Source organism: Sapajus apella, unplaced genomic scaffold, assembly GCF_009761245.1.
Source record: "Sapajus apella isolate SASKATOON/1434 unplaced genomic scaffold, GSC_monkey_1.0 scaffold22, whole genome shotgun sequence".
In the NCBI taxonomy this organism is placed as follows: Eukaryota; Metazoa; Chordata; class Mammalia; order Primates; family Cebidae; genus Sapajus; species Sapajus apella.
In genome coordinates this window covers 17,343,892-17,366,985 of record NW_022436962.1, presented here as the reverse complement: position 1 = coordinate 17,366,985, position 23,094 = coordinate 17,343,892, and the positions used below count along the sequence as shown (strand labels likewise).

The 23,094-nt window shown below is 42.5% G+C and overlaps 1 protein-coding gene and 1 pseudogene across 1 annotated transcript in view; one reads left to right on the top strand and one right to left on the bottom strand.

Moving 5' to 3' along the window:
• PTPN14 (protein tyrosine phosphatase non-receptor type 14) overlaps positions 1-23,094 on the top strand; it is a 193,031-nt gene that overhangs the window by 143,250 nt on the left and 26,687 nt on the right. Inside the window, exons 7-13 of the mRNA XM_032289222.1 lie at positions 662-749; positions 5,189-5,277; positions 8,290-8,377; positions 9,470-9,552; positions 12,174-12,231; positions 15,973-16,051; positions 18,010-19,487. Of these exons, the coding sequence (XP_032145113.1) occupies positions 662-749; positions 5,189-5,277; positions 8,290-8,377; positions 9,470-9,552; positions 12,174-12,231; positions 15,973-16,051; positions 18,010-19,487 (1,963 nt within the window). The remainder of the gene's footprint in view (positions 1-661; positions 750-5,188; positions 5,278-8,289; positions 8,378-9,469; positions 9,553-12,173; positions 12,232-15,972; positions 16,052-18,009; positions 19,488-23,094) is intronic.
• Positions 20,727-21,799, bottom strand: LOC116558928 (annotated as a pseudogene).

The window sequence follows — 23,094 nt, the reverse complement described above, 5'->3', positions numbered from 1 at the left end:
CACCCAGACTGTAGTGCAGTGGTGTGATCTTGGTTCACTGCAACCTCCGCTTCCCGGTTCAAACAATTCTCGTGCCTCAGCCTCTCGAGTAGCTGAGATTACATGCACATGTACTACCTCGCCCAGCTAATTTTTGTATTTTTAGTAGAGACAGGGTTTCACCGTGTTGGCCAGGCTGGTCTCGGAACGCCTGACTTCAAGTGATCCGTCTGCCTCGGCCTCGCAAAGTGCTGGGATTACAGGTGTGAGCCATGGCCATTTAACTCCCAAAGTATTATCCTCATAATAAACCTTTTCCTTTTTTCTTGCTTTTAAAAAAATAAAATAATGAAGATTTCTCCCAGATGGGAGAAAAATAACTTCTTTTTAAAGCAGGCAGCATATTCAAAGGGATGTCTGGAATAATTATTTCATGTTTATAGGGCTGTGGCTCTTAATTAAATACTTTACCTTCCTCATATTATTCCATGTTGAGTGAAAGGCTACTGGGGAAGATGTTAATGAATTACTTAGTAATGCACCATACCCTCACAGTTGGGTAATGATTGCTCTTCCCAGAATCTAGAGCTAAACCACAGCTCTGGAATTTGCCATCAGGAGGGTGGGATCTTCCACTGGCTGTCCTTAACCATTTCCTCCTTCGATGCAATTTTGATTTTAGTGGAATCCTGCCAGCAGAAGCTGAACTGATGTACATCAATGAAGTCGAACGTTTGGATGGATTTGGACAGGAAATCTTCCCCGTAAAGGTAATATGCTGTGCCCTGTGTTGGTTTTAACCTTCTCAGAACAGTACTGGCATTTGGAAAATCAATGTTGATAGCAGTGGGCCAGAATGGCTTGGCCCTCTTTTTGCTATGCAGCATTAGTTGGCAAGTCCAATTTATTATAGATAAACAGATTTTTTTTCTTAACCAAGAGATGTTGAAGTTTTCTGTGGTCCTCAGCATAAGAGCTCAATAAGACAGTCCATTTAAGTGAGTACCAAGCATCAGTCGATCCAGCACTTTGGAGGTATCAAGGCTGATATCCAGCCCTATGACAGGAGAAGTAGCCAATGTCATGTGTAACATTAATCAAGACTCTAGCCAGTAGTTTTCTTATTCCCTTTTCCTCTTCATTGAGCCAATACAGGGATAATTGTTTGTGAGGTAGAATGAAATGTCTCCTGTATACAATCGTATTTTATTTCTCCAGCTCTGTAGGGCCCTCCATTGTGGGTTCCCAGCCCCTTTGGTGTTTTATGGAAACTATGCCTAGGAAACTGCCACAGCACATCACATTCTTTGCAGCACATCCACCTCCTGAAGTGGGTGTGGTTGGGGGGTCATGGAGCCTAGTCATTTATAGAGCTGAGCCCATCATCCAAACTCATTTTCCACTCTCTGGTGACCTACTTTACAAAAAATGGAGATTTATCAGAAACCTAAAGCAACTGGCACATTTCAGCAATTTGGGAGACGCCTGCAATTTCAGCACAAACATTTCACTCCAGACTGGCTCCGCTGGCTGTTTTATAAGTGTTCAGTTCCCCCTCTGTTGCACGTTTGCAATTTGCCTTAATGAGAACTGCCCGTGTGCATCAAGTGGAATCGAGCGGGGTGGCCGCAGCTTTCAGAAAGGGCTAAATGGCTCTTTTTTAGATTTGTTTAATTTTCTTTTGCTTCTCTAATAGCTGCCCTTCATAGGGTTGTAATCCATTTTCCTTGCAGTAATGCCTTATGAAGCCATCTGCATCCCACTTAAATTTCTGCAGCCCATATATAGTCATATTTTGGGTCATTGAAAAATCAGAGTAAACTTTTCTCCACTTCTAGAAAACTGACTTCTCAGTCCCTGGAAGTTGGAAGTTTTGTTGTGGCGATTTGCTTGTGTTGTTTTTTAGTAATTCTGGACTGCAGGAAACAGGGGCTGTTGTGAAATCTGCTGTGGTTGGTTCTGATGCGCTTTCTAGTATGTTCTTTCTTTAGTGGAACCAACAGGGTTATAATACCTTCCTCTGAGTTGGAAGACAGGCACCTCTGACTCATTGCCAAGATGGGGTAACTGAGCTGCACTGCCTGTTTTTCCTCTTTCCCCCCACATATCTGTGCATACCTAAGGTGACCAACTAAAGACTGCATGATTTCTGGTGACCCAAGGATGAGCGTGGGATCGACAGTAATAGTGGGGGTGGTGATGTGGTCAGCTCTGCAATAGGTGAAAAAGCATACAAGAAAATATGCAGGGAAGGACTATGGGTGGGACTGGAGTCTCTTGATTGGCATAGGTTCTTATTGACAAAAGAAAAAGTGTGTCATGGTATATCCTAGGAAAAACATTTGAATTTAGCATGGGCTTTTTCATGAATGGTTCCTCAAAAATTTTCAAGACTGGAAGAGTACCAGTCCACTTCCTAACAAGTCTGCCCGTCCTCTTCCACGGATACAGGTGTGGCCCCTGCCTGAGTCGCTCCTGTATTGTCAGAGCACATAGACAAGGCAAAGTGTGCTTTTGGAATGGGTAAGGCAGAGTCTGGAGCCTTTATCTATTGCTAGGTTGGACTTAGAGCCCTTAAGCTTTGACCAGTGCAGTGTCCCAAGCATGCTGGGTAGAGTAGCTTCCAGAGGCACCCCTGCTGTGCATTTTCCATTGCCCCCCCCACCCCCAGGTGAATAACTCTTCCCTTATCCCCATCCCTGCAGATCCACCCACAAAGTGCCCAGGGAAGTGTTTCTGCAGAATTCCCCTTTCTCTTTCTAACTCCACTCCTCCTATCCTCTTTTCTCCTCTATACCTTCTGTAGTGTAACCTACCGTTTCAGCTTCTCAGAATCACCATTATGGGACAGTTCTGTTTCATCTTCGCTGGTTCTTTGTCTCTCAACACTCTTTTTGCTTTGCCACCAACAGGGATTGTACTTTCTTTCTCTGTTAGAAGACTCTTATTGGAATGTAAGCTTTAGGGGGTGAGTTGAGAAGTGTCTTCTTCATGCCTTAAATGGGATCGAGTATTCTAGGGAATGTAGAAGTCCTTCTTTTCCCTCTTAGTCCTAGTTGTGCATGCCCCCACTCTTGCTTTAGAAAGAAGGCAGTCCATCTAAGTGAGTACCAAGCATCAGCTGATCCAGCACTTTTACCCCCAGGGGAAAGCAGGATTTCATTTCAGGGACTGACAGTTTATCTACTAGATGTCTAGTTCCCACTCCGCTCTCAGAACCCAGGCAGCCAGGTGATGCTTGCCCAGACAAGAGATTGGAAGCACCTGACTGGACCAAGAGACCAGGCTGAAGATAAGAATATGACATCTGGGGTTCCCCAAGACAGCGCTTAGGAGATCAGCCACGAGTGAAGTCCACAAGCCCCTCCTGTGCTTAGAGAGCCCCCAGCCAACATTTAGCAACCGATTCTCAAATGCGAACGGATAGTCAAGTGTCACCATACCCAGTGTCCTAATAGGTAAGACAGAGGCCAACATCATAAGAACAGCCGTGGACTAGCAGACGCAGATATTGTACAGGAAGAAGAACCCCCTGCTCAAAATACTATCCAGTGAGCCTCAGGACTTTTTTTTTTTTTTTTTTTTTTTGCCTCCTTGAAGGAATAAGGTACTTAAAAAAGATGCATTTAGAAAACAAAAATAAACCCTGAAATTAAAAATATGGTATCAGAAATGTACAACTTAATAGACAGATTAGAAGGTAAAACTGAGACAATCTCACCAAAAAAAAACCAAAGTAATGGAAACTCGGGGACGGGAGATAAAAAAGTTAGAGGACCTGTCCAGGATGTCTACTGTTTGAACAGTGGGAGTTGAAAACAGCGTGAACAAGGGAAGTAAAAGGTAATTATTTGAAAAAATACCCCTGCACTGAGGAATGGGAGGTTCTGCACTGAAAGGGCCGGGCATGGTAGCTGCAAAGAGACACATCAAAGTCTTTAAGAGGTGAATCTTTTGGCCTCTCAGCAAAGGAAGTGGTAGGCACAGGTCTGCTCCTTGCTTCCTTAAACAAGCCCTGAAGAATATTCAGCTCTCAAACTATTGTATGTCTAACGATTTAAAAAGCAAAAGCTTTGGTAAGGTTAAAAAATGAAAGACATTAATAGATGTTCATAAAAGAGAAAATCCAAATGCCAATGAATCTGACAAAATCCAGAGGCTCTCTCTTAAAATGCGTTGTGACAAATTGAAAAAAAAAATATTTCGTTCTATATATAGTCCACTAGGATGTGTGGTGGGTGAGTTCCTGTAGGACTTGACCCCACCGACACAGTTGGTCGCCTTACTGCTCTGATGTTGTCTATGATTCATTCTACTCGTGCGTGAGAAATGGGGTGTGATACCTGTGGGTTTTGAAATATATGTATATTGTGGAGTGGCTAAATCCAACCAAGTAACATATGCATTACCTCAGATACTTATTTCCTTGTGATGAGTGCACTTAAGATTTACTCTTTTAGTGATTTCAAGAATACAATATATTATGGCTGGGTGCAGTGGCTCACGCCTATAATCCCAAGACTTTGGGAGGCCGAGGATGGAAGATCACTAGCCTGGGTGGCATGGCAAGACCCTGTCTGAAAAAAAAAAAAAAAAAAGAAAGAAAAAAAGGCATGGTGGCACATGCCTGTAGTTCCAGCTATGTGGGACCCCGAGATAGGAGGATTGTCTGAGCCCAGGAGGTGAAGGCTGCAGTGAGCCAAAATCGTGCCACTGCGCTCTACCCTGAGCAACAGTGAGACCCTGTTTAAAAAAAAAACAAAAAAACCCACGAATACATTTTTACTAAATATGCTGTGGTCACCATGAGATCTTGAACTTATTCCTCTTGTCTAACAAGTCTTTATTTCCTTTGACCATCATCTCCCCATTCCTGCCATTCCCCAGCCTCTGGTAACCATCAGTATACTCTCTGCTTCTATGAGTTCATTTTTTAGATTCCACATATAAGTGGAACCTGTGGTATTTGTCTTTCTGTATCTGGCTTATTTCATTTAGCATTATGTTCTCTAATTCCATGTGTATTGTGGCAAATGACAATTGTGTTTTGTTTTAAGGCTGAATGGTTCTTCCTTGTGTATATGTACCACATTTTCTTCATCCATTCGTCTATGGATGGACACTCAGGTTGATTCCATATCTTAGCTATTGTGAATAATGTTGCAGTGAACATGGGTCATCACAGGTCTCTCTTGTTGGTCTTACCCAGGACAATCATGGAAACTGTGTACACCTTGGCATTTTCTTTATGGGGATTTTCGTGAGGAACAGAATTGGAAGACAAGCAGTAATATACAGGTAGTCTTGTTTGTTTTTCTTTTTCACCTTGAGGGACTCCAATGTTAATGTAAATTAACATGTTAATTAAGGTTATCCAAATGAGTTAAGAGCCAAACTGGATTAGATTTGACCTTCCTCAGCTCATATAAAGTGAGCCCTCTGCAGGATTTAAGCAGTTAAATTCATCTCACTTTTTGTAGAAACCCTTTCCACCTGACTCCAGGAAATACATTGTTGAACCCTATTGAGTTAGAAGAGTGAAACTAAACTTCCTGAGTCTGGCTGGAAACTGACTCTCCAGTCAGTCATTAAATTTAAACACTTCTTTCCATTGTTCTGCATTCTGTGCCTCACCACCACATGTGCCAATAGAGTGCAAACTGATTTTTATGTGAACAAAAGGTAATTATTTTTAAAAACATGTTTTGAAAATGCAATCTATTATGATGAATTAGAGGGCTTTGGTACTTTTAATTATTTTGACACGTCAGTCCTCTTTTCCACTTATCAGGCCTGGTACCAGTATAGAGATGCAGACGTCTCCTGCTGCATTTCATGTCAGTATGCTTGCTTTGTATTGGTGCCCTGAAAAGCTGTTCTGGCTTTCATTTACAAGGCAACATGGCCTGTGATTGGAAGAACAGCTTTCTTGTATGTGTGTCTGATAGGCGGATCTGTGTATCCAGGGCACATGATCAAAGATAGCCCTTGGAGGCACGCATGGCCCACCTTCTGGAAGTGACTCTTGATTGGCTATATACTCTTTGGATCAGCAGCTACTGTAGGTCACTTTGAGACAGTTTTCTACCCAAAAGCTTCCTGATTGGCTTTTATTTTCCTAGATCCCCAATCTGCCATTGTTTTTTTGATATTCTCTTGCTCTCTGAATAGAGACATTTTTGAAGCAGGAATGACAAGAGAGATCTTTCAGGATATAAGATAAACTTTTGGACTTTTGGTCTTAGTGTCAGCTTCATATACCTGCCACAAAGTATGAATTTATTGAGGAAAATATGTAAATATGTGCAGAGTTGTAACTATAAATTTTTATACCCATTCAAAGCTATCCAGGCATTTTGGCCTACCAGTTCTCCATAGTTAAACTGATGTTTCAGTTTCTCTTTGAACCTACAGCAGAGAAGTAAACAAGTCGTGCACACTGGCTTTTGAAGTGAAATAGAAGAAAATTGCAATTTGGAAATTTTATGAGCATAAGCCACTCACAGGTTTTGCTTAGTTTCCTTAGGAACTGCTTCCAGACTTTTTCATTTATCTTGAAACCACTACAAGACAAGAATTCACATCTACTATAGTGTCATGTTAATTATACCACTAGCTGAAGTCATGTGGTGGGGCTCTGAGTATATCTAGGATTTCAGCAGTTGATTTGAAGGAATGAAGCCAGAAGAAACCAAATATCTCTTATCTCTAGAGACCTTCACTAAGGAGCATGTAGCTATGAGTCCACGTAGATGTAATCTGATAGAACTGTAGGTTGTGAAGCAAGCTGGGTGCAGCACTTGTAGAGAGTATTGCCCCAGCAGACGTACCTAAAAACATTTGTTACTGATACAAGGGAATGAGGACTGGAGGAAAGTCTGGGAACTACAGGTAAAGAACTCATCTATCCCTGAGGTACAGAGGAAATGTGCTAAGTCAGATACTTATTTGTGTCTGAATTGCCTCATTTTAAAAGCAGGAGCAAAAATAGAGAGTTGCCGTAGAGAGTTGTTGTAAGAATCGGAGTATACAGCTGAAAGGCAATATTATCGCTTTTTATTCTTCTAGCAAACATTTATTAAGTGCCCTGTGCCTGGTACTCAATTCAGTGCTTGGAACACAGAAATGAAGAAGGCAGAATCCCTGCACTGGATATGGGGCCTGTGGTCTACTTGGTCTCATTAGAGATCTCGTCACAGAAATAAAAATTATAATGCAACGTGGTGACCGGTAGAGGACCACAGCGGGCTCTTGTCTCCTGTGGGTAGTGGGGAATGAGGAAGGGATTCCTAGAGAAGGTGACTCCCAGAGCTGAGTCTCAAACTTGTTATCCAAACAGAGGATGGTGGAAGTATAATGAGCAGGTGCATATGAGTAAAAAAGCAGTGGCAGGGAATTATAGGTTGGGGCACCGGGTGAAGGGTAGGTAGTGGTTAAAGATGGTTAGAAACTGGTTCCAAGTAGGATGGGAAGCGGCGGCTTATCTTTCCCCATCTGGTGCTTATTTTCATTTCAGATAAGGTCTCCATGAAGACAGGAAAGGAAACACTCTGTGTGTGTGTATGTGCGTGTTAGATTCCAAAAGCGTAGTTATATTAAACAGTCCCTAGGAAACTGTGTGTGTGTGTGTGTGTTTGTATGTGTTAGATTCCAAAGCATAGGCACATTAAACATTCCCTAAGAAACTGTATGTGTGTGTGTGTGATCCCAAAAGTGTAGGCATATTAAACAGTCCTTAGGAAACTCTGTGTGTGTGTGTGTATGTGTGTGTGTGTGTGTGTGTGTGTGTGTGTGTGTGTGTGTGTATTAGATCCCAAAAGCATAGGCACATTAAACAGTCCCTAGTCATCTTTTCTTAGGTGGCATCATGAATCTGCAGTGCATATTAATACAGAATATGTGGATTCTTCTGTTTAGGTTCCCAGAAACACGTGACTTTTTAATAATATATGCTCCTCCATCACTAAAAAGTGGAGGTCATGGGAAATGTTTTGTTACTTTGGAAATGTGAAAAAAATGGGATGGGGGCAGCAAAAGTCCCTTGCAGATTCTCCTCATTGCTAGTCACAAAGAATACTATACTTTATAAACAGCAATATCTAGACATACTTTATGTAGAGTTTTTAGCTATCTGAATGGATACATGTTGCATTTTCTTTACTTTTCCCCTTTGAAAGAACATTACACTTAAAAATGGTTAAATCGTAATTTATAAAATGAGATCCGATAGCAACAAACAACCCTCCTATGGTGTATCATAAATGCCTGGAACATCTTTGGGTAAAACACAGTGACATTCCTTTTGACCAGGTGGAATGACATGGGGAATATCACTCATAACAAGTCGACCATTCTAGTGGAGCTCCTCAATAAAGAAGAGACTGCCCTCTTTCACACGGTAAGCAAAACAGACAAACAGAGGCAGGGGCTGACAAGACATTGGCTTTTGGACTTTTCAACTCCTCATGTCCTTTCCTGGCTCTCCTTATCTTGAGATAATAAATATTCTCTTGAAGAGATGCTCTCTAGTACTTGCTCAATGCTATCATTACTCATTTCAAAATAGTGGTGCTGAAATACCCATGTTTGAAATACCAGATTTCCGGCCAGGCATGGTGGCTCATGCCTGAAATCCCAACACTTTGGGAGGCCGAGGCCGGTGGATCACTTGAGGTCAGGAGTTCAAGACCAGCCTGGCCAATACGGTGAAACCCCATCCCTAATAAAAATACAAAAATTAGCCGAGCATGGTGGCGGGCACCTGTAGTACCAGGAGGCTGAGGCAGGAGAATCTCTTGAACCCCGGAGGCAGAAATTACAATGAGCCGAGATCATGCCACTACACTCCAGCCTGGGCAACAGAGCTAGACTCCATCTCAAAAAATAAAATACTAGGTTTCCAAGCTGACTTTTGACTCTAGGACCCCGGTCCCTCCACCTGCCTTATGTGTGATGGATCACGTTGTCTGGCACTCTAGTTACAGCCCTCCTCTAGTGACCCCTGATTCTATTGCATTGCATTTGCTTTTGCTGGCGGACCTGAGTTTTCTTTCCCATTGTGGCCCAAGCTTAATCTGAAGTAAGCTGAGCCATTGACCTTCTGTTGAGTGCCTCCTCAAGAGCCAAGGCATCTCACTGCCTCCAATTTAATGAGGTCTGATGTTTATTCTACGCTCTGCCTTGATTCAGTTATTTATTTTGAAAGCACTTGGTTGGGAATTACATAAAGGCATGCCGGTTCATCAGTGTAACCCCAGCACTCTGGACCTAGGGATTCCTTAGCAGACAGCGTGCTCCGCCACTCTTTGGTAGGCTTTGTACGCATAGCTGCTGCCGAAATTCAGCAGGCTGGTTGACTTGCTGGCCCATGTGTTGGTTTGTGCTTGAGATGAAGGTTGGAAGGGATGTGCCCCTCCTCAGAAGAATTTTAGTGAAATGTGTAATCCAACAAATGTTGATTTTCTTTTTTCTCTGTGTCTTCTTTTCCAAGGATGATATCGAAAATGCCAAGTACATTTCTCGGTTGTTTGCCACACGACACAAGTTTTACAAACAAAACAAAATCTGCACGGAGTAAGTAAACATTTAGTCCCCTGCCTGGATGGCTTTGTCACATTATATTCATGTCCTTTTGGGGTGTTGTGTATCGCTTTTCCTATTCACTCTTTTTCCTTGTTTCTCGTAGAAGCTAAAGAAGTAAGCTAAAGCCAGGGCAGGAGGGAAAACTTTAATGATGAAGACTGTCTGGTGTAGTGCATATGCCCAGAGAGCGAATAATTCACAAATTGACTGTGAATGCTTGGCTGCCTGGATGGGTTGGCCCACATTAGCGCCTTTCCAACCCTCTGCTAGGAGTTTGGAGGAGTGGAGCAGTTCCCAATTTGCCAGGGTGCCCCTTCGTGTCAGACGCGGAGTGTGTTCAGAAGTGGGTAACAGAGTGACGAGCTAGCTTGAAAGAGAAGACGCTCTGTCATCCTCAGCCCCGTGTCGCTTACACAGTTGGCTAACCCTGCGTGTGCTCCTGGGTCATGTCATCTGACTGTAAATGAGAGGCCAGGGTAATTAGAGGAAGATGTGGAAGACACTCATAGGTGTCCCAAATCCGTGTGTATTTTTTTAATTTAATTTGGAAATAAAGAGGAGTGTGATGAGGGCACTTAAATGCGGCCTGACCTCAGATGAAGCGTGCTGGGGCTCACTCTATCATTGTCTTTTTCTTGGTTACCTTCAAAAGACGTTCCTCAGCAGAATACATTCAGCGGTTTGAGCGCCCAATGTGTTTAATTTTGTTTCAAAGAGCATCAGGGTTAGAAATGCAAGAGAAGAACTGCTTTTCCACTCCCACAGTGGACACATCGAGAGTATGTAGAGTATTGTCCTAGACAGTTCCTGCGGAAGCACGTGGCTGCTTTATAGCTGGAGCTCCAGGTCATGGCAGACTTTTTTCTCCACACCGCGGAGGCTCTTTTAAGCCAGTCACTGCAATTGGTCACTGTCGGGGTCTGAAAGTATGTCTGATAGTATTAGGCCTACCAGCTTGGTTTGCAAATGTAAATCAGAAGAAGGCCTGATCCGGGAGTGGCAAGTGAAGCCGCCTTACGTTTCTTCTGGACACATTCCTGCATGTGCCCCACCGTATCATTCTCTTGAGCAGGTTCCCTATAGGTCACTTCTGTGTATTTCTACTCTGCTGTTGCCTTTGACTTGTGGGGCTGTCTTTGACATGAACAGGAATGCTATCCTTGTTCTTCTGTAAGGTGAATTTAAAAACTGAGAAGTGGATTTCACTCTTGTCTTCTGACCTAACCACAGCTCAGCAAATGGCTTTACTATAAAATTTATAGATTGTTTATTTTTGTTTGTGGTCTTTTCCTCCAGTATTAGTGAACGTCACATATTAGTCTGAAAACTAAGAAGAAATTCTGTTTCTCAGTTCTGTTTCTGCAATAACCACTCCTTTCCTCTTCCTAACCAGGTATAAGAAGTTCCTAACCTCTTAGCTGATTAAAATCTGGGGCATACTCTCAAAATGACACAAACACACACACACACACACACACACTCTCTCTCTCTCTCTCTCTCTCTCAAAATTACACACACGTGCATACGCGCACACACGCGCTCACGCGCGCGCGCGCGCACACACACACACAGTCTCTCTCTCCCTCTCTCCCTCCCTCCATGCATGCATAGCAGCATCCTTCTCCAGAGGGTGTTACTCTCTGACCTATAAAAGATCATTATTGACTTTTCTGCTCCTGCAGAGCTGCTGCATTGTCTTCTGGAGGTAATAACTCCCTTGAGTGGCTCCTTGATTTTTTGGCATAAGGAGAAAAATTAGGGGGGAGTATGTATAACATAGGTCTGATAATATGTTTAGCCAGTCATTAAAAAACCCGCTGCTGCTCTCTTATCTCCGTCATTTCATTAAAGATATTTTATCAGCAAAAAAGTAGGAAGGATGAAATCTCCAGAATAGAGAGAGTCCTTTAAATTGAAGAACTTAGCTTAATGAAAAACTGTACATGTCCTGGTTTTTGTTTTGTTTTATGGTAACACTGAGAACGAGGGAAAATGTTAGAGCATTTGGGACCCATTGCTTGAAGGCATCTTTGATTTCAACTCTCAAGAATTTGCTAATACTTCCAGTTCATTTTTTAATCACTACATTAAAAAATATGTTGGTTCTTAGTCTGGAAAATACCCGATTAGATAAATATTTGTAAAATGTATTATCTTAATAGAAAGTACCTTTATATGGTCACACTAAAAATATTGTATCTATTTTAGATTTCCATTTGACTGGAAGCATTTTTAAAATATTTTTTCTTGCATTTTTTAAAAACTGAAAGATTTTACATATATACAACCGTACAAAGAGTACAGTTTTAAAAAATCCACGTAATAATTGTGATATTTTTCAGTCTTGCTTATTTCCCTCAGTGTTTCTATAGAAATAAGCCCCCATCTGTTTAATATTACTTTGTAAAACTTATTCTAAAAGTATCCTATCCAAACATTTTGAAAATAAAAACAAAGGAAATCGAAATTGTTCTTAGTGTTACTGCCGAGAAATAAGCCATGTTTATGTTTTGATGTAATGATTACCAATCTTATTTATTTTCTTCCTCTCCTCTTGTCTATTATACTATCAGTAATAATAGCCATTCTCATTTTTTCGCCTCTTCATGTAGACAGTCAAATTCTCCACCTCCCATCAGACGCCAGCCCACCTGGAGCCGGTCCTCTCTGGTATGTAGAGAAGCTGCAGTGATCAAGTGATCTGACTGTTGAGCATTCTTTGTTGTTAACTTGAGGCGGGGGAAGATGAGGGCATCATGATGAGGTGAAATTTTGTGATAACACAGAGGCATCATTCTGTCAAGCAGGTGTGATGCACACCCATTTTATCCGCCTTGGAACCGTCCGTGCCCATCACTATTCTAAGCGTGGCTGAGGGTTTACCCTGTGAGTAGGTCTTATTCCAGGCCCATGGGACCATGTTCCCTCAGCATATAGCCCATGGTGTGTTTTCATCCCCTTGCTCATCTGTTCTAGTTGTTGTGTGAATACGCATCTTCAGTTGCAAGCTCCACAAATACGTTTGCGTTCACTGCCATGGAGAGAGTTTAATAAACTAGTGAGAAAATGCCTTCTAAATGAGCAAAAATTGGATGGATCTAGTGGATGGTCTCAGGCAGAGTATCTGATGGGGAAAGTTGATTGCATATTTCCTAAATTTAGGCTTTAAAAAAATCAGATTTCCAAAGCATTTCCATAATTTTAGGCATTAATTAGCCAACAGAGTTTGAATTGACCTAGCCTTGGCTGCTGCCCCCTTTTTTTGTTTGTTTTTAGTTTTTTTTAAGCTGCTGTCCTCATCATGTGAATAAGGAAACACAATTTCAATGCATGTGTTGTGTCTTAGGCTGTGTTTTATTTTGAGGATTACTCAAGGATAATAGAAAAAAGATGTTAAGAGTTGATTTCCTTTAATGTTTTCTGCTTGTTTTAACTCACAGTTCTTTAATTTTAGGTTATGATTTTTTTTTTTCACAAAATCAAAACTTATAGCCTTTTAACTTCTCTAGATCAACAATTCTTTCAAGTTGATAGAATGCAATTGAATTTTTCTTCATAGTCAGTGTATACCCTGTAGCATGTCTTTAACTTCTCTTTTGAAGGGACGCACAGTATCTCACATGTGGTCCCTTGCTCTGGAGATTTAAGGGATACCTTGGGCTTTCCCCTAAGTACCAACAGATTTGTTCATGGCACTGATTTCTTTATTATTCTCCTTTATGAATGTTATCTTCCTTTTTCCTTCTTTAGAGTATAGATGTCTTTATTAGCAAAATAATTTTTCATTTACGCCCTTGAAACCCCATGGGAGGCAAAGTGTTTTAAAGCTCTCTTGTGATCGTATCTTGTCCTCATTATCCAGAGAGGATGCTGAGGCTTACCTGTTTTATTTGGATGAAAACAGCTTACAGGAAGTCTGATCCAATTCATGGCTTCCTCCTTTCCCCTGTCCTTTAGGTTTAAACCATTTCACCAAGAGTTTCTTACGATGAGTGAGTAAGACCAGATGACGTTGTCTCTTGGCTTCCTTGCTGATAACTGTTTTTCGTCTGCCCTCTCCTATCTATATTTTGGCGTCGACTTTGTTTCTGTAGTAGCCTGTCTGGAAAGAAATGGAATAATGTATTAGAATATATAAAGAGATGAAATAAATACTTTAATCCTGAAATGATGTTTCGGGGATTAGCTATTATTGTCCTTTGACAATGCTGTTTATGAACTGGTATAAGTCTGCTCATTTATGTCAGTTCATAAACCATAACTTACTTATTAGATTATTTTAAATAAGGCAAGAAAAGACAGCAAACCAACTTTGTCTTGCCATGTATTTCTATTCCTTTGTACAAATCCCTCCCCACTGTGTTTCTCTTTAGAGCCTTAAAATGGCTGTGCTACCATGGAAAAATTGAGTTGAATTTTTATGTATTGCCAAGAAAAGGAAAAATATTTTTAAATTGCAACTCAAAAATCAGCCAAAGGGAGACTTGGGAATGTAGCACCTTTTCTTTTGTCACCCAAACTGCTTTCTTAGATGTATTTAATTTCAGTTCTTCATTTCTTCTGTCTTGATTCCTTTTAATTCTTAGATCCCTTTTTTAATTACCCCTTTGATGATCAAGCATTGTTTGTGGCAGAGGAAATGATAGGTGAGTTATTCACCCAGGTTCAAGCTCTTGGCCAGTGTATTTCTTCCATTGAGAGATGCTGAGAAAGTGTGACCCCTGCTGGATTTGGGTTTTTTGGTTTGAGCTCAGATTCTTCTCTTTTAAAATAGTAACCTTTGAAATACATCTGTAAGGCTAACAGAAATATAAGAGATTGGCTGGGCACGGTGGCTCATACCTGTGAACCCAGCACTTTGGGAGACCAAGGCGAGTGGATCACCTGAGGTCAAGAGTTCAAGACCAGCCTGGCCAACACGGTGAAACCCCATCTCTACAAAAAATACAAAAACTAGCTAGCCATGGTGGCGCAGTGCCTCTAATCCCAGTTACTTGAGAGGGTGAGAAATGAGAATCACTTGGACCCAGGAGGCAGAGGTTGCAGTGATCTGAGATTGTGCCACTGCACTCCAGTCTGGACAACAAGAGTGAGACTCTATCTCAAAAAAAAAAAAAAAAAAAAAGAAATATAAGAGATTATCTTTTTTGGTGACTCATAAACTTAAGTGTTTTGAGGGTTTTTTTTCCACAGATCCAAATTCTTATTTCAAACAAATTCTTACCTGGAACCTTGATATGTAAATAACATGGATAATGCTTGAGGTAGGGGGAGAGGGGAACTTGATTTGACTGATAGGAAACTAAGACTGGCTGAGGTTGAATGACTTGCTCTATATTATATTAGTGCATAACCATCTCTCCTTTGTTGGCTAACCAAATATTTAATCCACTGAAGTATTTTTTATTCTTCTAAAAGCTTGTCCCTCTTCCACAGCATGAAGTTATTCAGGTTCAATCTAAAGAGCCATTTTTAAGACAGTGTGGAAAAGATTCTGCACTGAGGTAGGGGGCAGACAGGGCCCTTTCCATACTTAGTTCTGCAGTGGGGAAGGTCAGCAAGTGATCTTGAGAGCCACACACTCACTGTTGTGGGCCACATTTTAGATATTTAAGTAGATTCATTTTAGATGATATTTAAGTAGATTCACCCCGGGCTCGACTTAACACTAACCCTGTTCCTATTTAAGGTCGATGTGTTCTCAGGCATAACTATGCTGATGTGTAGGAGCTTATGAATGGAATTTTGAAAAGAATGAAACAGGTGTCCCCGTGTTCTCATTTCTGACATGGATTATAATAATTTACTTTTTTTTTTTTTTTTTTCTGGAGACAGTTTCTCTCTGTCTCCCAGGCTGGAGTGCAGTGGCGTGATATTGGCTCACTGCAACCTCTGCCTCCTGGGCTCAATGACTCTCACACCTCAACCTCCCAAGTAGCTGGGACAACAGGTGCATACCACCACGCCTGGCTAAGTTTTTTGTATTTTAGTAGAGATGGGGTTTCACCACATTGCCCAGGTTGTTTTTGAACTCCCGAGCTCAGTCAATCCTCCCACCTTGAATAATTTACCTTTTCTAAGTTTCTTGTGAAAAAAGGCACAGAGAACTTGGCAAGTGTATTAGAACATAGATACTAAATTGTTACATTCCATCTTTGATGGTAACTTCTTTCTCTTTCTGATCTTGAACCAACTTCATTTCTCCCTTACCGTTTCTCTAGTCGCAAACTTAGTGATGAGATGAGAGTGTAGATGGGTAGAAGAAGGCTGGGTCAAAGGGGTGACAGGGACAGCGGCTGCCATGAGCCTCCCTGACGACATGGCGGGAGTGCTGTGTGCCCGGGCCGGGCGTGTGAGTTGTTGGCCGGGTCTGGCCAGGCCTCCCCACCTCCTCTGTGTTCTCTGTTTCAGCCCAGGCAGCAGCCGTACATCCTGCCTCCCGTTCACGTGCAGTGTGGTGAGCACTACTCGGAAACGCATACCTCGCAAGGTAACACTGGCTTGCCATTCTCCCTTCTTAAGACAAAAAGTTGAATACCAGTAAGCAGTAAAGAAGACTTTTAAAAAAAAGAAGACAGGGATGCCTTCTTTTTAACTTTGTCATTGTCTGAATGATAGTATCTAACGGCTTCAATTTGCAGAAGGCTTAAACTATCAGTTACCTCTGATCAAAAACTTTCCCCGGTATTGGCTGCTCTGGGAGTCGGGGTCAAGGCAGCAAGCAAGTTCTTTCTTCTCCCTTTCCTAAGTGAGCTTAGAGAAGAGAGTGTGATAGCTCAGCTCAAGTGAATGCACTTCACCTTCATTGCCAGTATCAGAAAGCTCCCGGCAGTCATTCTGCTTTTCATGGTGACAGAACACGGGCATGCAGAATAATTGGAAGAAATACACAAAGTCAGCCTTTTCTCTTAGCTGTTTTTCGCACCTCTTTCTCCAGCCCCTTTCTTGGTACACTTGCTTTTTTCTTTTCAGAGTAAAGTAAATCCGTTTTATTCCTCTCTTTCTCCCAAAATTTCTCCCATGCAAAATGTGTGAAAAAGCTTCTTCTACTAGTAATGACTTTATGGTAACAACTAACATTCATAGAGTAATTATGGTACTGCTCTAAGTACTTGGTATATATTGTTTCATGTGATCCTTCAAATAAACCTATAGGTACTATTATTATTTCTGTTTTCCAGATAGACATATTGGGGTACAGAGAGATTAATGATGGAACTTAGATATGAAAATCGGTAACTCATAATCATTATGCTAACTGCATTTGAAAAAAGGAGATGGTAGAAAACCTTGGATGTTGGAAATATAGTAAATGGTTAATTCATTCTATGTTATCAACTCATGGTCATTTTGAATCCTCTTCTGTATGAAAGTGTGAGCATGAAAACCAAGACAATCGAGACTATTTAATTTAATAAAATAGTACTTTTTACAAGGAGACTAGCAAAGTTACCACATTTCTATGGGACAAATCCCATGGGAGGTGGCTAAATTGCAGCACATTTGTCTCTGTGTCCCCTTGTTTGTCCTGCCTGTCTCATCTGATCAGATCTCTGTCCATGCACCTCCTCTTCAGTTGACTATTTTCAGTCACCTTTTCTGTTTTTCACCTTCTCTGAGTTTGCCTTTCTCTGTTTTGCTCATGCTTAAATCTGTAGTGTGAAAATGAATATATCTTGGCTACAGAAAGGCAAGAGATTGCCTTCCTGGGGGCGTGTGTGTGTAAGAGAACACCAGACACCTAGAATGGGCCTGATTTTAGAAATCTGCTTTTTATCTCTTTAGGTACCTCTTTAAACTATAATTTTTACTTGAATTGACCTAAGTGATGAAATAGATCTAGAGGGGATTTTAGGAATTGCCGAAAAGAACTCTTGATTCTAATTGTGCCCTCTGTTGCTGCTCAGGACCAACTAGCTGTGCTGACACCCTGGCTACATCATTTGTTTTGTGTCTTTAGAATGCCCAGCAGTCCCCTGGGTGAAGGGGCCTTTTCCATTGCCATCAGGAAGAGCAGTTCTAAGTCCTTAGTAACTGAAATCTATTGCCCTATTAAAGTTCTTGACTTCCTGGTCTAAATATTCAGTCCTGTTGCTGGGCCCTGCACAAGAGGACAGGTCTCCCCAGTTGGAGGGCCATTGTTGGTGCCTGATTTCAAAGCTCATGACAAAACTGAGAACTTCCCCAAGCGACACTTACTCCAAATGTGTGCATGCCTTCTTTGATTAGGTTTGCTTTTTCCTTTCAGTATGCTTTAAGGTGTTCTTTCTGTATGTTGGCATTTCATCCAAGATAGTATTTTTTATTCTGTAGAGTATGTTGGTGGAGACCATGGGATTTCATTTTTTATGACTTATTTAAATTAAAAGTTACCTCATGAGTATAGGATGTACATTGTTGCGGCAGAATGGCGTGGAGGTTCACGTGCCTTTGCTTGACTTCTTGTAGACAGCATTTTTCATGGGAATGAAGAAGCCCTGTATTGCAACTCTCACAACAGCCTGGACTTAAATTATTTAAATGGCACCGTCACCAATGGCAGCGTGTGTAGCGTTCACAGCGTCAACTCCCTCAACTGCTCGCAAAGTTTCATCCAGGCCTCCCCCGTGTCCTCCAACCTCAGTATCCCTGGGAGTGACATCATGCGGGCCGACTACATCCCGAGCCACCGGCACAGCGCCATCATCGTGCCCTCCTACAGGCCGACCCCCGATTATGAGACAGTCATGCGGCAGATGAAGAGGGGGATCCTGCATACAGACAGCCAGAGCCAGTCTCTGAGAAACCTCAACATCATCAACACCCATGCCTACAACCAGCCAGAGGATCTGGTGTACAGCCAACCCGAGATGCGGGAGAGACACCCCTACACTGTCCCTTATGGGCCACAGGGGGGCTACAGCAACAAACTTTTCAGTCCATCCGACCAGATGAACCCAAAGAATCACGTGGTGCCGAGCAAGCCGGGAGCAAGCGCCATCTTGCACACGGTGAGCACCCCGGAGCTGGCCAACATGCAGCTGCAGGGCACCCATAACTACAGCACCACCCACATGCTCAAGAACTACCTCTTCAGGCCGCCGCCCCCCTACCCACGGCCACGCCCTGCCACCAGCACTCCAGACCTGGCCAGCCACCGCCATAAGTACGTCAGCGGCAGCAGCCCCGACCTGGTGACCCGGAAGGTGCAGCTCTCGGTGAAGACCTTCCAAGAGGACAGCTCTCCGGTGGTGCATCAGTCTCTCCAGGAGGTGAGCGAGCCCCTCACGGCCACCAAGCACCACGGCCCGGTGAACAAGCGCCACAGCCTGGAGGTGATGAACAGCATGGTGCGGGGCATGGAGGCCATGACGCTCAAGTCGCTCCACCTCCCCATGGCGCGCCGCAACACGCTCCGGGAGCAGGGGCCCCCCGAGGAGGGGCCGGGCAGCCACGAGGTCCCCCAGCTCCCTCAGTATCACCACAAGAAGACCTTCTCTGATGCCACCATGCTGATCCACAGCAGCGAGAGCGAGGAGGAGGAGGAGGAGGCTCCGGAATCGGTGCCCCAGATCCCCGTGCTCCGGGAGAAGATAGAGTACAGCGCCCAGCTGCAGGCGGCCCTGGCCCGCATCCCCAACAAGCCCCCGCCTGAGTACCCCGGCCCGAGGAAGAGTGTGAGCAATGGGGCGCTGAGGCAGGACCAAGCCGGCCTTCCTCCCGCCATGGCCAGAGCCAGGGTGCTGAGGCACGGGCCGGCCAAGGCCATCAGCGTGTCCCGGGCCGACCCGTCGGCTGTCAACGGGGCCTCTCTCGGTCCATCCATCTCTGAACCCGACCTGACGAGCGTGAAGGAGCGGGTCAAAAAAGAGCCCGTGAAGGAGAGACCCGTGTCTGAAATGTTCTCCCTGGAGGACAGCATTATAGAGAGAGAGATGATGATCAGGGTGAGTGTCCTCCTCTCCCGGGCGTTTTCCAGAAAGCACAGGCTTCAGGCACTGAGCACGGGGCAAGGCTTATGCGGGGAATGCGGTCGGTTTTTAAGGAATCATTGAGCATTTAATCAGGTAGTACTTTATTACACAAAACATTGGGGTTTTGCCCTTTCAGATAAGTCTTCCTATCTTATTTGTGACTTCTAACAAGATGTACTTGGTACGTTGTTATGGCCAGTGCCTCAGCCAGCATTTTGCTGTTTATTCAAGGCTCAGACTTCAATTGTGTGAGCTGCTATTATGGAAGCTCACCTTTCTATGTCTTTTAGTGTTTCGTTTTCTTGAAGGAAAGCTGTCCTCCACCCCCAGTTAGTTATTAAAAAGCAACATCCCCATACTGCCTTCTGTATAGATCTGTAAGTCAAGACAGCTCACCAGTATTATCTGGACTGTAATATGTCTAGCTTTATATTCAGATTTTCTTTCAATAGATGTTTCATACAGATTCAAGAAAATTATAGTAATTGGATATATAATTTTCCATTGAACTTTGTCTGTTTAAAACTTGTACTTTATGTTTCTCAAATATTTTTACTTAGGCTTTTTGTCATTATCCACAGTGTTTCTTTTTTTAAAGCCTGAGCCACTTTGTGGTTTTAGCCTCAATATAATAATCATTCCCTTACTCTTAGAATTCCTTTTCCTCTGTCACTTCGCCTTTGTAGTTTGTAAAAATGAGGACCTTAGAAAATCAACGTTTCCTGTGAACTCAAGAGACTATATGAGCAGTGCCCAAATCAGTAGGATTAGGCAGGTAAAACCAGTTGGATGGCAGATATGTTATGCTCTCTTGGGCAAAGGTATAGTTGTGTGCATGTCTGCGAGGTCATGGTGATTCTCCATTAGCATAAAGATCATGTGACCAGGGTGACCTAGGAATATCCACGGGACTGTGTAAATTATGGTAGGGGAGGCAGTATACAATATTCATGAATCAAACACCCAGCTAACTGCTTTCCTGAAAAATGGTCTGCGTTGTAAAAGATCTAGGTTTTTTGTGTTTTTTTTTTCTTTAACTTATGAAGATTCAAGTCACTAATATGTTACTTGCTCTGTTTTAAAATGAAAGCAACTGGCTATGGTAAGGTAGAGAAAATGGGTGAATTGTATCAGAATATTTAAGACTTAAGTTCTGAGTTACCTCACCTTATAAAAATATGTCAATATACTAAGTACTCAACAAAGATCCAGGATATGGGATATTTAAAAATACATTTCTCTTGGATCAGCATCAAAAATATCAGTTTCTGTACAACCCATGTCAAGTTTTTAAGTATACACACATTGAAATTATTTCTGATAAAAATCACAAACTCCACAGAAATCACTAAAGATATATGCAGACAACTTTCAAATACATTTTGACGTCAAAGTCAGGCAGTTCACTTGGAAGAAGTTATAACCAGTACCCCTGAATTTTTGTAGTAAGATGTTTGACGTCAACTTTGATTATGGGAATTCTTTACATCTCACACAAAGGAGGCACTGGTGCTTAGAAACTTAAGAAAATTACTAGAACTATTAAGACTGAGGTGAAGAATTTGTACAGCTTTCCACAATTTCAAAGAGGTTGTGATAGATACTTGTCCTCCTGGCAATATCAAATGCACTTTCTTCCAAGTTGATTTTCAGCCCTGGTTTGATATAACGCTTCATCAGGAGGAGTTCTAGGGTATCCTTGCTGTCTCTGTTCCCAGTAGCAAGATACAAGGGGGTCAAGAGGACTTTTGTTCGGGCATTGACATCTGCATCATACTGCAGTCAGAAAGAAGCCACTCTGGTATTATTCCACTTAAAAGCACTGTGCAGGGGCGTCCAGCCATCCACAGTCACTGCATGAACATCTGCCCCCTGTGCAGTGAGCTCTCGGCCAATATCTAAGTGTCCACTGTAGGCTGTGCGATGAAGAATGGTACACTCCTATTCATCCCTGGTGTTCACCTGAGTGGCCTTTTCAGAAAGTAGTCTCCGCACTGTAATAAGCTGATTTTTTTTCAGCAGCCCAAAGAAGCAATTCGCTGGGTCTTTTTGCATTTTTTGTCTTGCAGTTCATACCACTCTTCCTTTTTTTCATCTTGCTCCTCGTCTGCATGAGAATTGCGTGCCCAAAGGCTTTGAGTACTGGTAGGAATAAGGTGTCCATGTGTTTCCAACAATTCAAGTTGGTTAAAGTGTTCAGAAAAGTCCAAGGAATTCTCTTGGTCTGGTATTCCATCATTATTTCCTTTTTCTTTTTCCATTTTTACTACTATTCTAAATAAAAAGCATTTTGAGCCGGGCGCGGTGGCTCACGCCTGTAATCCCAGCACTTTGGGAGGCCGAGGCGGGTGGATCACGAGGTCAAGAGATCGAGACCATCCTGGTCAACATGGTGAAACCCCGTCTCTACTAAAAATACAAAAAATTAGCTGGGCATGGTGGCGCGTGCCTGTAATCCCAGCTACTCAGGAGGCTGAGGCAGAAGAATTGCCTGAACCCGGGAGCGGAGGTTGCGGTGAGCCGAGATCGCGCCATTGCACTCCACCCTGGGTAGCATGAGTGAAACTCCGTCTCAAAAAAAAAAAAAAAAAAAAAAAAGCATTTTGAATGCCAGTGTATAAACAGTCTTTCTAGAAATGAATTATGACTGCTTTATTCATCAAGATCTAACAGAAGGGAAAATTGCCACCAACAAACTTAACTCTATCAAAAATTCACACGTGTATGTAAATAAACACATACATATGTATATATACATCCATATTACCATTTGAAGATCCATTCTAGTGTTAGACGTGAATAGCTCTTCTTCAGAATATGTAGAGCCAGGTATAGTGGTGAACACCTCTAGTCCCAGCTACTTGGGAGGCTGAGGTAGGAAGATCACTTGAAGCCAGGATTATGAAACCAGCCTGGGCAATATAATGATATCTCATCTCTACAAAAAACAAAAGACCCAGCCAGGCATGATGGCAGGAGCCTCTAGTCCTAGCTAATCAGGAGGCTGAGGTGGGAGGATCACTTGAACCTAGGAATTCAAGGCTTCGGTGAGTTGTGATTGTGCCATGGATGGCAGAACTAGACCTCGTCGCTTAAAAAAAATTGTACAGTCTGGGGAGACAGTTATGTTGTCAGAACAGGACTATGCGGGTGCATGCAGAACAATGAAGTGCATTTGCTCTTACTAATGAGAAAATGTTTGGATTATTGCTACTTTAAAAAATCTCCATTGCTGCTTCCCATGAACATTTTCACTCTCTTAAACCAATTAATTAGAAATAATCAAAGCCAGATTGACTTCGCTTCGTTCACCACTGTTGCACTATAAGGTAGCCAAGCCAAATTTTAGGAACTCCAGAACAGCTGTAACTTAAAATTTGCTTTGATGGTCCATTAGACCACCTTCATTTCCAGGTCTTCCTAGCCCATCATTAGGATTCAACCTGAAAAGAACAATCAAGGCCCAAAGATTTCAGGAAGCCAAGTTGCTGGGGTCAGAAATGGAATCTGTAGCAACCTTGTTACTTTTGGAAAACCTTAAGAAAATTCTCAATTTGGCCAGCCCTGCTAGAGTGGTGCT